The sequence below is a fragment of the Hibiscus syriacus genome, unplaced genomic scaffold (genome assembly GCF_006381635.1).
Source record: "Hibiscus syriacus cultivar Baekdansim isolate YM2019G1 unplaced genomic scaffold, ASM638163v2 tig00110940_pilon, whole genome shotgun sequence".
NCBI lineage: Eukaryota > Viridiplantae > Streptophyta > Magnoliopsida > Malvales > Malvaceae > Hibiscus > Hibiscus syriacus.
Window position 1 is genome coordinate 205,044 of NW_024062923.1, and position 15,167 is coordinate 220,210.

A 15,167-nucleotide genomic window follows, 5' to 3' on the forward strand; every position below is an offset into this window, starting at 1 on the left:
GTATAAACATTTTTAAAATTGAAGTATGTACTTTCTCCTATCTCAAATCGGTGGGTATAGACATGTACAGACATGTACGAGATGAGCGGTGAGTATCCAATCAGGTAGTGTTTGTGGTGATATATTTAAGAATGTACCCGCGTGAATGAGTATGAATTTAAAAAATTTATCCGTCGTCGATGATAAATATGTGATGAATTAAAAAAATATTAGGTAAGTAGGAGGATGAGGATAAGGTATCCTCATCTACCCATCAATTTACCATATCTACTCCTACTTATATTATTAGTTTGTTAAATGTGTTTGGCAGCCAAGAAAAAGAATTTCATTTATATTGTTTCATTGGCCAAATAGGCTATGAGCCTATGAGTACGCACACTTAGGTTGGTGCTTGGTTTGCCAAACTTATCAAAGAAACAGGGCCGTGGCCAAAAAAAATATGAGGTAATTACATCGTATGCACTTAAAGTATGACTTTTATTTTAAATTGATCCTCAAACTTTTATATGTTTCAATTTTATTCCCAAATTATGACTATCATTCTAAATTAGTCCTTAAACTTTTGAATAAGTCAATTTTATCCCTAAATTACGACTCTCTTTCTAACCTGGTCCCCCAACTTTTTTAATATTCTAATTTCATCTCAAATTATACATATATACTACCACATCTCTTGTTAATAAAATCAAAAAGACAAGCTATATTATTATAAGTTTGAAAAAAAAATTAGGTTAAATTATGGATGAAGCTAATTATATATTTGGATGAAATTGGAATACTCAAAAAGTTTGGGGACCAATTTAGAAAGAAGTCTGTAATTCAGGGATAAAATTGAAATGTTCAATATAGGACTAATTTAGAATGAGAGTCATAGTTTGAGGATGAAATCGGATTATTCAAAAGTTTAAGGACTAGTTTTAAATGGAGTTATAGTTGGAGGACATATAAGGCAATTAACTCAAAAAAATTAAAGAAACAGGCTACTTTTCTTCTAAGCGCTGACGTGCCGCTCAATTAGCCAGAAATTGGTCACCCACACTGCATTTTCTCAACCTAATTCAGGGATTTTTTTGAGGCATAATTGCAGTGGCATACTCAAATCATACCCAGATTCTAAATTAGTTTCGAATTTCAATAATATTATAATTTAGTCCCTAAAGTATTAGTATCATATTAATTATGTATTGTTGTAAACTTAATCATCATTTGTACGTTAAATGTTAGGTTAAATTTGACATGAATCAAATTTATAACATGCTCATCGAATTTAAAATACAATAAAAGGATGTTAAGGGACTTGTTATTTCTAGAGGTATCGGATTCGAACACCGTAAATACTAGAAGTGTGGATGTTCATGTCAAATGGTTTGACCTATTTGAACAGATACTGAAAAAAACTTCTAGCTTCTCCTCAACATATAAACTAAAGAATTAATTAAAGTGTTTTGATTTTTGAAGACTGATTTAAAACTCGAACCATAGTCGGAGAATGTCTAGAAAAATTAACCCTTTTTCTATAGGTTTATTGTGAGTATAACAACTGCTTGCTTTTAGCTCATCGTACAAGAGATGTCATCGAAAAGGACAACACAAAAGACTAACTACTCAGCCTTGGATTCAAGTTCATGTTTTCTTGTGTAACAATCAAGTTTCCACCTAACACTTAATACCTAACATTATCGTATAAATGTGTTTTATAGAGACTTAGCCGATACGAGAGATAAGATAAATAGGAAGCTAATGTGTTTTATAGGTTTTGGTGTTGTTGCCTCATTATCAAAACAAAAATTATATCAACGGATTTGTTTAATCGATAAGTAGTTTGATATCGCTTAAGCATGTCTCAAGTTTAAGTTATTGTGAATTATGAAACCAAAACCATGTGTACTTACGAAAAAAAACAAAAATTATATCAACGGGTTTGTTCAATCGGTAAGTAGTTTGATATCGCTTAAGCATGTCTCAAGTTTAAGTTATTGTGAATTATGAAACCAAAACCATGTGTACTTACGAAAAAAAACAAAAATTATATCAACGGGTTTGTTCAATCGGTAAGTAGTTTGATATCGCTTAAGCATGTCTCAAGTTTAAGTTATTGTGAATTATGAAACCAAAACCATGTGTACTTACGGGAAAAAAAACAAAAATTATCTATCTACTGGTCCTTTTGAGTCCTTTTCTTTTTTTATTTTCTTTTAAATGTTGTCTTTCGAAAAGAATAGTGCCGTCGATTTTCACTTTAAATTTTAAGTGTACTTTCAAAGGATCGTGTTAATTTTAGAGGGATGCGTCCTCTTCAAGGATTACACCAATAATGACAATGTTACTTATAAGACATAATCAAATTATACTTTGATCTTATTGTCTTATTTTCCAGTCAGTATTAACGATTCATTTTGTTGTAATACGATTTATTTTCAATAAAGTTCAAATCTCATAATTTTATTTGATTAATATGGGGTAAGTACAAGGCAGTATTTATGGTGCTCGAACCCGAATCCTCAAGAAATAACAATAATTCTTTTACCACGGATTTTATCGAATACATATATATATACATATATGTGTACGTTAAGTTCAACCTAACTATATATTTATAGATATTTATCATAATATGTCCATCTATTACTATTGGTGAAGAAAATCAGTTGGAGTATGTTTTTGCATGCCCTTTCTCATTTAATGCATGGGTTTCCATTCATTACTCATGTCGCCACCGATGTTGCTGAAAAACCTTAACAAAAACTCGAATCAGTTCAATCTTCCATCAGCTCAAGCGTCACCTTTCACATTAAATGTTAGTTCAACATGGAATATATTCGAGATAATTACGCATTTAATACTTCAACTGTTAGATATAATACCTAAATTATTATAACTGATGTTTAGTTTTTATTTTATTTTTCGTTCGTTATAAACTTAACACGTGTAATATTTAAACTATCAATTTAAATCCGTTTTAGTACTTAAGGTCCTAAATTTTTTTTCAAAACTTAACTTTAAATTTTCAACAGGGTACTAAAATGAAACTAAAACTAAAACTTTTAATAACAGGTACTAAAAATGAAACAAAGCTAAACTATAGGTATAGTTTTAAAAAAATTAAAAGTTTAGGTACTAAAATATATCAAAACAATTAGTTTATGTACTAGATGTGTAATTTACCCATATATTTAAAATACGTAAAACAAAGTTTAAATGAATTTATAATTATCATATAGACAATTTTAACCTGACCAGTTAGAAAAATGAACCCTACTAAATTTTAATGAGACTGTTCGTTATATATATATATATATGTGATTCATCAGTCAGCACAATGAATTCAACCAGTCATAACCGGCATTAACTTAAGCTTCATGGTCTGCATATAGAATGGTGCACAAGAGAGTAGTAGGGTAATGGGAAGTACAGAATCAATGCCACATCGGATTATTGGGAAGCAATGATCGATACAAAAAACAATCGTTTGAGCTTAATCAGGGTCGGTTCTGACTTTTTTTTTACCTGGGGTAAAATTAAAAAATTTAAGCCTTAATTTAAAAGAATATTAAAAAATATACAATATAAAATTTTAATTAATTTTTTATTAAATTAAGAAAATATTAATTCATTACAATATCAAAAATGTCAAACATACTTAAGCATATAAATACTTATAAAAAATATTGCTTTCGAGCATTTCTTGATGCAAAATCATTTATGATAGTGTCAACATCAATGTTTTCCAACATATTTTTCTCAATATATAACATAACTAGCACATTCAATCTTTCTTATGTCATTATTGACCTCAAGTAATTCTTCAATAATTTCAGCTTTGAAAAACTTATTTCCGCTGATGCTACCGTTACCAGCATTGTTAATAAGATTCGATAATCAATTGAAACATTAAGATAACAATCTATGGCTTTAACAAACTCAAGGACTTCAAGCGCTGACATGAATACATTTGGCAAAGTCAATTGCAACACTTAATTTTCAGAAAAAAATCATCTGCATCAACATCCGACAAATTATTATGAGAAAAAATAATCTTAAAATTATTACAACATTCTTTTAATAAGTCAATAAGAAATAAGTCTATGGGCCCTGCTTTTAATTTAGTATATTAATATAGTTTTTAACGTTATGATGAGAACAATAAGTCAATAAGAAATAAGTTTTAGGCCCTCTTATATTAATATAAGAAAATGGTATATTAATATTTATAAGTCTTATTTTTAATTTAGTATATTAAAATATAATAAATTAATATAAATTAAAATTATGGACCCTGGGCGGGTGCCCCTCTTGCCCCTGCCCAGAGCCGGCCCTGAGCGTAATCTATGCTCGTCGATTCAAATATGATACTGGGAGCTACAAAAATGGAGGATCGGATCCTTTATTATGCTCATTTAAATAGAGCTAGCTGTTGTTTCAATTAAGTCTAATGAGGTTTTGCAACATACCCATCAACCGCAAAGTTCCGAGTGGCAGCAGGGATTGCCAAACGAATTCCATCGAGTTCCGGACGTGCAACTATTTGACATCCCAGACGAGACCTGAAATAGTTCGAGAATAGGCAATCCATTTTGATTAAATTTCACACACACATATATATCATCGGGCAGATTACAACGAAGGAGCTCACGTTTCTGTAAGTCCAAAGGCCAGGTCCAACATGTCATTCTCCTCGTCAGCTGGATCTTGTAATTTATTATAGTACTCCATGTCCTGGCAAAAGAGTCGATAGTTGGTAGATAATAGGTCCAAAGAATACTACATATTAACATCATGTTTGATAAATATAATGGCAATAGCATACCATCACTATGACATGGCATGTTGAACAAGCAAGTGAACCCTCACATGCTCCTGAAATGACCGACTTTAAATATTAGCAATGGATTATAAATTAATTGACCAAAGTAATTAACCTGTAAATTTTGAGCGTGTTCTTCATGCAAATGCAATATGTTTAAGACACACCATGAAAGATTCAAGGAAAGCTAGAAAATCATGGGTTCAACAATGAATAATGATCCTTGCCTTCGAGCTCTACGTCATTTTCATGAGCTGCTTCCAGCATAGACATTCCAATAGGCACTCGTATGGGGATATCTTCTCCATCCTTTGAAACAAATGTGACACATATCCTGCCATATAAGGCAATTTACAGTGAAAAAAAAGAACAAAAAAAATCGATTTTAGATTATTATGTATGAAGTTATTAAGTCAAGTGTCTAAAGAGCAAATGTTGTGGGGCACTCAAACTCCACAAACTAAATTGCAATCTGAATCTCGCACAAACTAAAAAAGTGCAAGAGGCACATCATGCAGAGATAGACAGTAGACCAGAAAAGCACACCAGCAAAATCCACAACCAATTATAGGCACGTGCCTAAAATAGATACATATCCTCCTACGAATGGGAGGATGCTATCCTACCTACATCTTAGCTGAGGCCTTAGTTGAAACTTCATGTTTACTTCGAAGAATGCCAAATTATGTCGAACAATGTTTCTGTCTTGACTAAGAAATTCTTTTCCTATGTAGTATCGGACTAGCAGTATAGACTAACTTAAAATGGCATTGAAGTTATATCACCATCACTCCAAGAACTTGAAAATTGAAATTAGGTATGTGTATTTCTTTAACGTTTTTGTGCATTGTATCCTTAAAAAAAATCAGGGCGTTGAGAATTAATATGAACTAAATAAAAAATTCACCAATCTAATAAGATTAGCATTAAATGAAAGATCCATGACATCATCCCACAGTCATAAACACCATGCTATTAAAGTTTTATTTAAAGAACTTACTCTTCTTTCTCCTCATCCCCTCCTGCAGAAGCAATGTCAGAAGCTGAGGTAGAAAAACCATGACACTTTTGCAATACGGCACCTTGAAAGGCTCTAGTTTCTGGCAGTAATTCAAGCTGTCCAAAAAAATTGAAGAAACAAGAAAAGGATGATGGGAAAATTTCACCGATAGTTTGTTGAACACAAAAACATATTTTTCCAGATAAATAGCTCTAAGTGAAATCCTTTCTTATTCAAATCTGTGATGGGTAATATCAAGTTATCAACAATATGGAGACATCGTATCATTCTTCAATGGTTATACCGATACCAACCATAGACGTGCCATACTTCAATATCTCGGAAATTATTTCCTAAATACCCTCGCAACAAGATGTTTGTCACCTCCATCTTATTACTATTCAGATCTCATCAAATGCGTCTGAGTTCAATTATTTTTTCTCATGCAACTCTCCCATAAGTTTAGCACTATTTTGCTATACCACTGACAAATCCAAAAATTGTCACCAGAACTAACATTAATGAAACCATTCTATCCCCTTAGGAAACAAAATCAATGGCACACCATTTCCTTTTGGTAGATATGACAAGAGACCATTCTTCTCACATGAAAACTAGACCACACTTAGTCATCTATGAGCTCTTCAAAAATCATGATAATTCGATTATGTTAACAACTAATCATCTTCTAAACTTGAATGAGGGGCAAGGACTAATCGTATCATTAGCTCATTGACTAGAGTAATCAACACATTTCATCTCCTAAAAAGGTATAAGATTATCCACTATTGGGTCACATAACTAGTTACTGCTAAAGAGGCTAATCTCATATACATTTCACAACTAAACCTTCCACTTAATTCCCAATAAACTGCTATATTTTCCAGTTAAATTCATTCACAGTTGCACATCACCGTTCAAGACAGGGTCAAGCATATCAATAACTTTCAGTGACATGAAAGGGATAGGTAAAGCATGTCAAATTATATCTTCCCCTAATGAAATATACAAAGAAAAAAAGAAATACCATCACGAACCAGAGACTGCCGATATCGCCTGCAAGGCCCTTGTGTATAGTATCTTGTTCTATACGTATGCGTACATCCACCTGTCGAAAATAGTACAATTTCAAGTCGAGTCCGTATGTGAAGGTTACATATACACAATTATCAAAAAAACATGTCTACTTAGAAACTACAAGTCCATCATTTTTTTTATTTCTCTAATATTAATAATGGCAATTAAGCATAACAAATGAAGCTAAATTGAAAATAAAAGCATACCTCTTGATAGCTTTTGGGCAACCCGAAATCCAACTCTACAAAGCCTAGAACTCAACATGATTTGAAGTGATAAGATAGGCCCTGTGAAGAGTATGGGGAAACAATATAGCTTTAGAGCTTAAAAACTCCATGCCTTTGGCAAACGTATCAAATTCCAAAATAACTTGCTTTTCAAAGCGAATTAATAAAAGAAGATTCAACAGAGTATTTATCTAATATCTAAGCGGCTGTTTATTGATAATAGGCAAAAAAATAATATCCCCAAAAAGCAGAAATAACGATTAAAGTGAAGAACTTTAGAAATAACGATTAAAGTATATATATATATATTACCTTTTGTAACGAGATAAAAGAGAGAATGGAAACGGTGAGCTTTGCTGGATTTTTTAAGCCGAGAAAGCCGACTAGGGTCGGCGGCGAAGAGAAACCACCGGCGAAGGCAATTTGCTGAAGTTAGATGAACAATTTTGTTTTGAATAATATGCGCCGTCGGGAGAGACACAGGAGAAAGAATGAGTGCTCTACACCAGACCCAATAGAAACGGCGCCGTTTGAAGGTATCAAACTAGTACAAAGAAAAGAAAAAAATAACCTCAATTGAAGGAGGATGGAGATGCGGGGGATCGAACACCGTGCCTCTCGCATGCAAAGCGAGCGCTCTACCATTCGAGCTACATCCCCTAATTGATATTACACTTATGTAAATAAATTTATATCAACCATAACATTATCAATATCAGTTTTATTTTTTAACTTACTGTTAATTTTACTGATTCAAAAATAATTTATTTTTAAAGATTATGAAAATTTAACAATTTTTTTAAAAAAATATAATTTTAAATAATTGATAATTTTTTACTAACAAGGTTGGTTAAAGTGATAAATAGTTTGATATCTCAAGTAATGTCTCAGTTTCGAGTTCTTGTATATACAGAAAATCTCCACTAGAAAACTCACCCACCAAAATCAAATGTATAACTATAATCGATTCAGATTAATCGAGACGAAACCTTAAAATTAAAAGATAAAAATAACAAAAAGGATTGATGGATTTTTTAAAAAAGAGAAAATAACCTCAGTGACAAAAAAATGCCTTATAATATACGATTTTAACCAACTTTTTTTGGATTTGCCAAAATGACCAACTAAATCGCAATGCGATCGATAATTCGCAACGCGATCTCCGGTATCGCAAATCAGTGTCCAGATTCGCAACGCGATTCTGACTATCGCATTACGATTTTCCAAATTCGCGTTGCGATTTTCCGACTATCGCAATGCGAATATGTAAATCGCAATGCGATTATGACTATCGCAACGAGATTCTGACTATCGCAACGCGATTCTGACTGACGCAACACTGAATTTCAAATTCGCAACAGGTTTTAGTTTCGTAACACAAATGGTTTGGGTATATAACTACGCAGCAGAAACAACTCATAACCTAAATCCCTAAATCGTAACTCATTCCATCTCCATCTATCACTCTCTCCGGCGACATCCGTTCCTATATCCAACGACATCCTTCCCCATTCGGCAACAGGTTTTAGTTTCGCAACTCATTTGTTTAGTAAATTAATTTACAATAATGAAATCATCTAATGTTGATCATGTTTGGATAGATTTGTGTTTTGGAGGGTCATGGGAGAATGTTCATGGTGTTTTACAATATATGCCTTTACCCATAAATCTTCAACTAAAACTGTCATTAAAAAAGTTAACTTATGAAACTCTAATGTTACGTGTTGCAAATAAATTGAATTTAGAGCTCTTAAGTGGATTTAGGTTATCTTATCAGAGAAAAAGTAAAGTTTATTTGTTAACCAACAATAAAGATGTTGAACGATTCATTGCTTACATTAGTGTTTCGCAAGATGATGTTACATTGTATGTTGTTGAACCTAGAAGTAGTGAAGTTGGGTCAGTAGCGGGTAGTAATCAACTAAGTTTTTCAACCCCAGTTTATGGTGCTCAAAATTTAATGGTTCCACCACAATTTCATCACCAAACAAATTTTGTTTCACCACATTTCTAATACCAAACACAATCTCAAAACACACAACCTTTCCCTAATCTAAATCTCAATTAACTTTCAGCACCAAATTCCGGTTTTCGTATTAACCAGTTAGACGATGATGAGCCAACAGAAAAAATTGTGAGTACTAGTCGGTATTCGAAATTTGATCTTGGTCAATACCCGGACTTTGATCTTGGTCAATACTCAGATTTTGATGATGTTTCAGAAGAAGAAACAGACCATGCGTGTAATATTTTGATATTGGTCAATACCCGAATTTTGATGATGAAACAGCCGCTGCCGAGGAAGATGTTGTTGATGATAATGAGGAGGAAGTTACGACTGTGAATGAACATGTTGAACATCCATTATGTAATTCATATAACCCTGAAGAAGAAAAAGAAGAAGAAATCCCCGAAGAAAAGTCCCCCAAAAAAATGCCACGGGAGTATAACTGGAATATGCCAGAATTACTTCAGATACCGGAAGAAGAGTTGGTAAAAATAGCAGTTGATTGTTACACAAAAATTATTCATATCAAGAAATATGATTGTTTTGATACAAAGGAAGACTTGAAGATAGCTTTGTATACGAAATGTGTGGAAGATGGCTATCAACTAAAAGTTAACAAATCAAGCAAAGATCGTTTCGAAACAAGGTGTATGATTGACAAAAACTGTACGTGGCGTATGATTGCAAAAAGGATAAAAGATTGCGAAATGTTTCAAGTTAGGACTTTTATTGATAAACATACATGTTCAAGAACCCAAGTTTTTCCTCACCATAGACAGGCAAACAAAAAGGTGTTGGGTGGTTTTCTGGCTGAGTTAATGTTTTTGAATGGCAGGGTATATCGGGGACATGAAATTATGACTGACATGAATGCTCGGTTCAAGATTAGTATCTCATATTCTCAAGCTTGGAGAGCCAAATGTTATGCCTTGGAATTGTTGAGGGGGTCGCCAAAAGCATCGTTTGCCCAACTGTCGGCTTATTGTCACAATTTAAAGCTGAAAAATCTTGGGTGGGTAACTCATATCAAAACAGATAGAGATGGACGCTTTGAGTTGCTGTTTATCGCCATTGGTGCTGCGGTTAGTAAATCAATAAAATTTTGTTGACTCAATTTTGTTAGTTACATGCATTTCACATTTAAATGATTATATTTCTTGTGTATATGATTTTGTAGATTCGTTCGTTTATTACTTGCATGCGCCCAGTTATTATAGTTGACGGAGCACATTTAAAAGGTCGATACATTGGAGTAAACTTATTAGCAGTAGCCATGGATACTAATAATGGGATACTGCCAATAGCTTACGGGGTTGGCAAATCTGAATTCTCTGATTCATGGACATGGTTTATGGGGCATCTTAGGGATTGCATAGGTCCTATTAGCAATCTGACAATCATATCCGATAGGGCAAACTCAATTGACAACGCTGTTAGAAGGTGTTTCCCATATGCTTTTTCATGGACTTTGTGGTGTTCATTTATATAGAAATCTAAAATCAAGGTCTGTTGGTATAAAAAATCACAAATGGACATACTGGAAGGCTATAAAAGCTTATCGGGAAGTGGATTTTAATAAGCATATAAATTGTTTAAGACGTGTTTTGCCTCAGTGTGCTCAAATACTAGAAGATGTCGGGTTTGAAAGATGGTCAAGAGTACATCAACTTGGAGCAAGATATGGTTTCATGACGTCTAATAGTGCAGAATCAATCAACGTTCTAAGTCGTCATTCCCGGAAATTACCCATTACTATGTTAATGGAGTTTTTTCGAGCCTCTATTCAACAGTGGTATTACAAGAAAAGAAACCATGCAGGTATTATTTCTTTAAATTCGTAACTTATCATATATTTTACTAAGTATTATTTATTTAAATTTACAGAAACATTGGAACATCGTGTTACACCATGGACTAAAAAAAGATAACGAAACGTGTTGTGAAGTCAACGTCATGGAGAGTTGAACCATGTTCAAACACTTTGTTTGAAGTACTGGATAATAACTTAAATGGGCTTGTCGATCTAAATGCAAAGACGTGTAGTTGTATGAAATGGCAAACATCTGGTTATCCGTGTGGGCATGTTATAAAAGTTGCTCTTCATCTAAACCAAGATGATTCAAGTGCATACGCTATGGACTGCTACACTACAGAAGTATATCGATAGACTTATGCCGAGATTATCTACCTTATTCCACATCCTTCTGAGTGGGACATACCAGATGACTTACAAATAGTTTTGCCACCAGCCATGGACAGAAGGCTACCTGGCCGACCAAAAAGTCACGATCGTATACCGTCTAAGGGTGAAGAGAAGAAGAGATCGACATGTAGTCGGTGCAAGGAAAGTGGTCATACAAGGTTGACATGTGGATCACCAGTCTATCACAATCATCTTTTCCTCTACCAAAATATGGATCCTCATCAAAATCCAAAGCTCATATGGTGTCAAGAAAAAGGCAATCAAAATCAAAATCCCAATCACAACCGGCTTCACCTTTTGGGACTACTAACTTAAGTGATTTTTAAATGCAAACGTTGTATTATGTGTAAACTTTTAACATTTTCAGTTAGACATGTATTAGTAACTTGAGTTTGAACATTGCTATGATCTGTTCAGTTGTTATCACTTATTACACATTCATTTGAATATCGCAACGCGAATTTGACTATTATGTGTATTTTATGTGTAAACTTTTAACATTTTCAGTTAGGCATGTATTAGTAACTTGAGTTTGAACATTGCTATGATATGTTCAGTTGTTATCACTTATTACACATTCATTTGAATATCGCAACCCGAATTTGACTATCGCAACTCAAAAATCGCAACGCGAAATTGACTATCGCAACACGAATATGACTATCGCAACGCGAATTTGTCTATCGCAACGCGAATTTGTCTATCGCAACGCGAATTTGACTATCGCAACGCGAATTTGATTATCGCAACGGCTATTTGACTATCGCAACGATAAAATCGCAACGCGAATTTGACTATCGCAACGCGAATTTGAGTATCACAACGCGAATTTGATTATCGCAAAGGGTATTTGACTATCGCAACGAGAAAATCACAAAGCGTATTAGACTATCGCAACGCCAATTGACTTTCGCGTTGCGATTTTGTCTTTCGCATTGTGATTTTGAGTTTAGCATTGTGAAAGTGTACCTCCAACATGTCTTTTGCCTTCAATATGATGCAGATTGAAATCAACAAATCAACTTTTACATTTCAATCAATTAAACAAGCACAAATCAGAATTATTTACACATCAATATTAAACAAATCAACTTTTACAAATCAATTTTTATAAATCAATTAAACAAGCAAAAAATGATAATAATTCTTATTTTCCTCATCAATTAAACAAATCAGACTTTTAAGAATCAATTAAATAATCAAAAAAAGTATACCCCAGACAGTTGTTTATGCACTCATATATCAATTTCACGCAGCTCACTTCAGGATTAACCTGCAGAAACCAAACATTCGCTCAAATAACACTTTCTACACATCTAAAACCAACAAACAACAAATTATTATTGAATTCTAGGTACTTAACAACACTTGCATTTGACTTATAAATTGTTTATGGACACTTTCATAACGCGGATGCAGGTAGGCAGCGTCTCGCATATATCGCTCTAGCCATAAAATGCCGAAACCACAAGCCTACTGCACCTCTATCTCTATCAGTGGGAGGTAGAAACTGTATACTTCCTATCGTCAAACGCTCCAAGCGCATGCATACGAGATGACCACAATCCCCTCTGGCTTCCGGTGTTTGTTGTGGCGCGGTCTCGTCTCTGATAACTGTAACATTGAACTTCTTTGGCTTTTTATTTCCAGAATAAGTCCAATAATTAATCGCATCCAAGAATTTAGCCAAATGAGAGCTCCATCCCTTAATAATATCTCTCAAATCAGACAACGATATGTAATTTATCATACTGTTATATACTATTGTCTTCAGGGATGGGAGCTGAAGCTCGACGAGAAGCCAATGAGTACGTTCTAAAATAGGGATAAACACATGCAATCATAAGTAATAATTCAAATTGCGCACTTATTTATGAATACCTTTAAAATATTAAAAAAAATAAATACTAACCTTATCAACCTCCCACCATGCAGGATAAAGTTTAGGTTGTCCATTAGCCAACACATATGATTCCTGTCGTTGATTCTTCAAGTGAACTATGTGAAAAAGACGTCGGCATAATTGTATATCGCGTATTTTTTTTATTTTTATTTTTCTTCAATTTCCTTACTATTAGAAGACGTGACACTCATGCATCAATATGCTGTTTTACAAAAAAAAGACATATATTAGTGAATTACATAAATTTAAAAAAATTAATCAAAATGAAATATAAGACTTACCCCCCATCGAAATAGCCATTGTCTTCATACCCTAATAACACACCCTACCAAGACCGTTCAATCAACAAATGTATATCATCGTTGAGTTTGTATATGTCAGCGTAACACCCTTGGCTCTGCTTATGTAGATAAAAATCAATTACGGTCTTAGCCCAAAGGGTATTATCCAGAATTGTTTTCGGTAGTTGTTTCCTCTCCACTTCATCTGTCGGAATGGTACTGGTCGGTAACTTATACGAAAGCCAACAGTCATCCATCATGTCCGGCACGTGAGGGGGTTTCTCAATAATTCGATATATTACGCCGTGTGAATCGGGCTCTAGAATGTTGGGATGGACCTCTTCAACGATGACAGTGGTCTCTTGAACGGTGAGAGGGGACTATTGAGGGATGATAGGGGCCTCTTGAACGATAGGGGAGGCCTCTTGAACGATGACAGGTGAGTCGGGCTTTTTCTTACGGATTTTTCGCACTATTGGAGTTAACGGAGACGTAATGGCACGTGCACGCCGTCTGATGCGTGAACTCCATCTTGCAAGAAAAACCCGACGTAGAGCATTCACCTTAGCGGGCCGCTAAAAATAAATTAATACATAAATCAGTAAATAAACAGACATGATATTAAACAGTGAAAACAAAGACAAATATATTTCAAACTTGCACGGTATTCACCCAAGTCATTATTCTATCATTGTTCACAAAATGCATCAGATAATATTCCAGAAGTAATCACTTATATAAACATTTAAAAGGACAACATATAGGTTTAGTGCAGGTTCAATGACAATATAAAGAGTAGTAGTTTATTCTTGAAACTTAAATTTTCAACACTGTGAAGTTAGTATTTGTCTTTGTCTTTTGGTTGAAGTAATGCAATTCATTCAAGTTTCAATTTGCAGAAGAAGAATATAATCTGAAACTTAAAATCGCAACACGAATGACTATCGCAACGCGAAAATGACTTTCGCAACGCGAAAATGACGATCACAACGCGAATTTGACTATCGCAACGAGAGAATCGTCATTTTCGCGTTGCGAAAGTAAACTATTCTTCTTCTGCAAATTGAAACTTGAATGGATTGCATTACTTCAACCAAAAGACAACAAAAAACAAATACTAACTTCACAGGGTTAAAGAATAAACAGTTTAGCAGTATTGGCAGCAACCAAATGAATTTACTAAGCAATCTAAGTGAAATGGTTAATCTAAGTGAAATTACGAGTAAATTTATCATCAAGTTGTTATGAGTTGCGAGTACGGGATATACTGTAGACGGTTCAGTGTTCTGATATATTAATATTCGTGTTTGGAATTTGAAAAAAATACGCGTTGCGATAATAATGACGCTTTGAAAATCGCATTGCTATAGTCAGCATCGCGTTACGACAGTCAAAATCGCGTTACAATACTCAGATTAATCTTACTGTTAATTTTAACTTACTGTTAATTTTAACATTATCAATATCAGTTTTATTTTTTTTAACTTACTGTTAATTTTACTGATTCAAAAATAGTTTATTTTTAAAGATTATGAAAATTTAATAATTTTTTTTAAAAATATATAATTTTAAATAATTGATAATTTTTTACTAACAAGGTTAAAGTGATAAATAACTTGATATCTCAAGTAATGTCTCAGTTTCGAGTTCTTGTATATACAGAA

The 15,167-nt window shown here is 33.6% G+C and overlaps 1 protein-coding gene across 1 annotated transcript; it reads right to left on the minus strand.

The window, feature by feature from the left end:
* Positions 1 to 4,343: 4,343 nt before the first annotated feature.
* On the minus strand, positions 4,344 to 7,594 carry LOC120147437 (2Fe-2S ferredoxin-like). Its single transcript, XM_039160822.1, has 8 exons — positions 7,421 to 7,594; positions 7,088 to 7,168; positions 6,842 to 6,912; positions 5,805 to 5,920; positions 5,032 to 5,138; positions 4,808 to 4,857; positions 4,634 to 4,716; positions 4,344 to 4,544 (listed from the first exon to the last, which is right to left on the minus strand). Exons 2-8 carry the CDS (start codon positions 7,143 to 7,145, stop codon positions 4,430 to 4,432), a joined length of 600 nt encoding a protein of 199 aa, XP_039016753.1. The 5' UTR covers positions 7,146 to 7,168; positions 7,421 to 7,594; the 3' UTR covers positions 4,344 to 4,429.
* Positions 7,595 to 15,167: the final 7,573 nt, after the last annotated feature.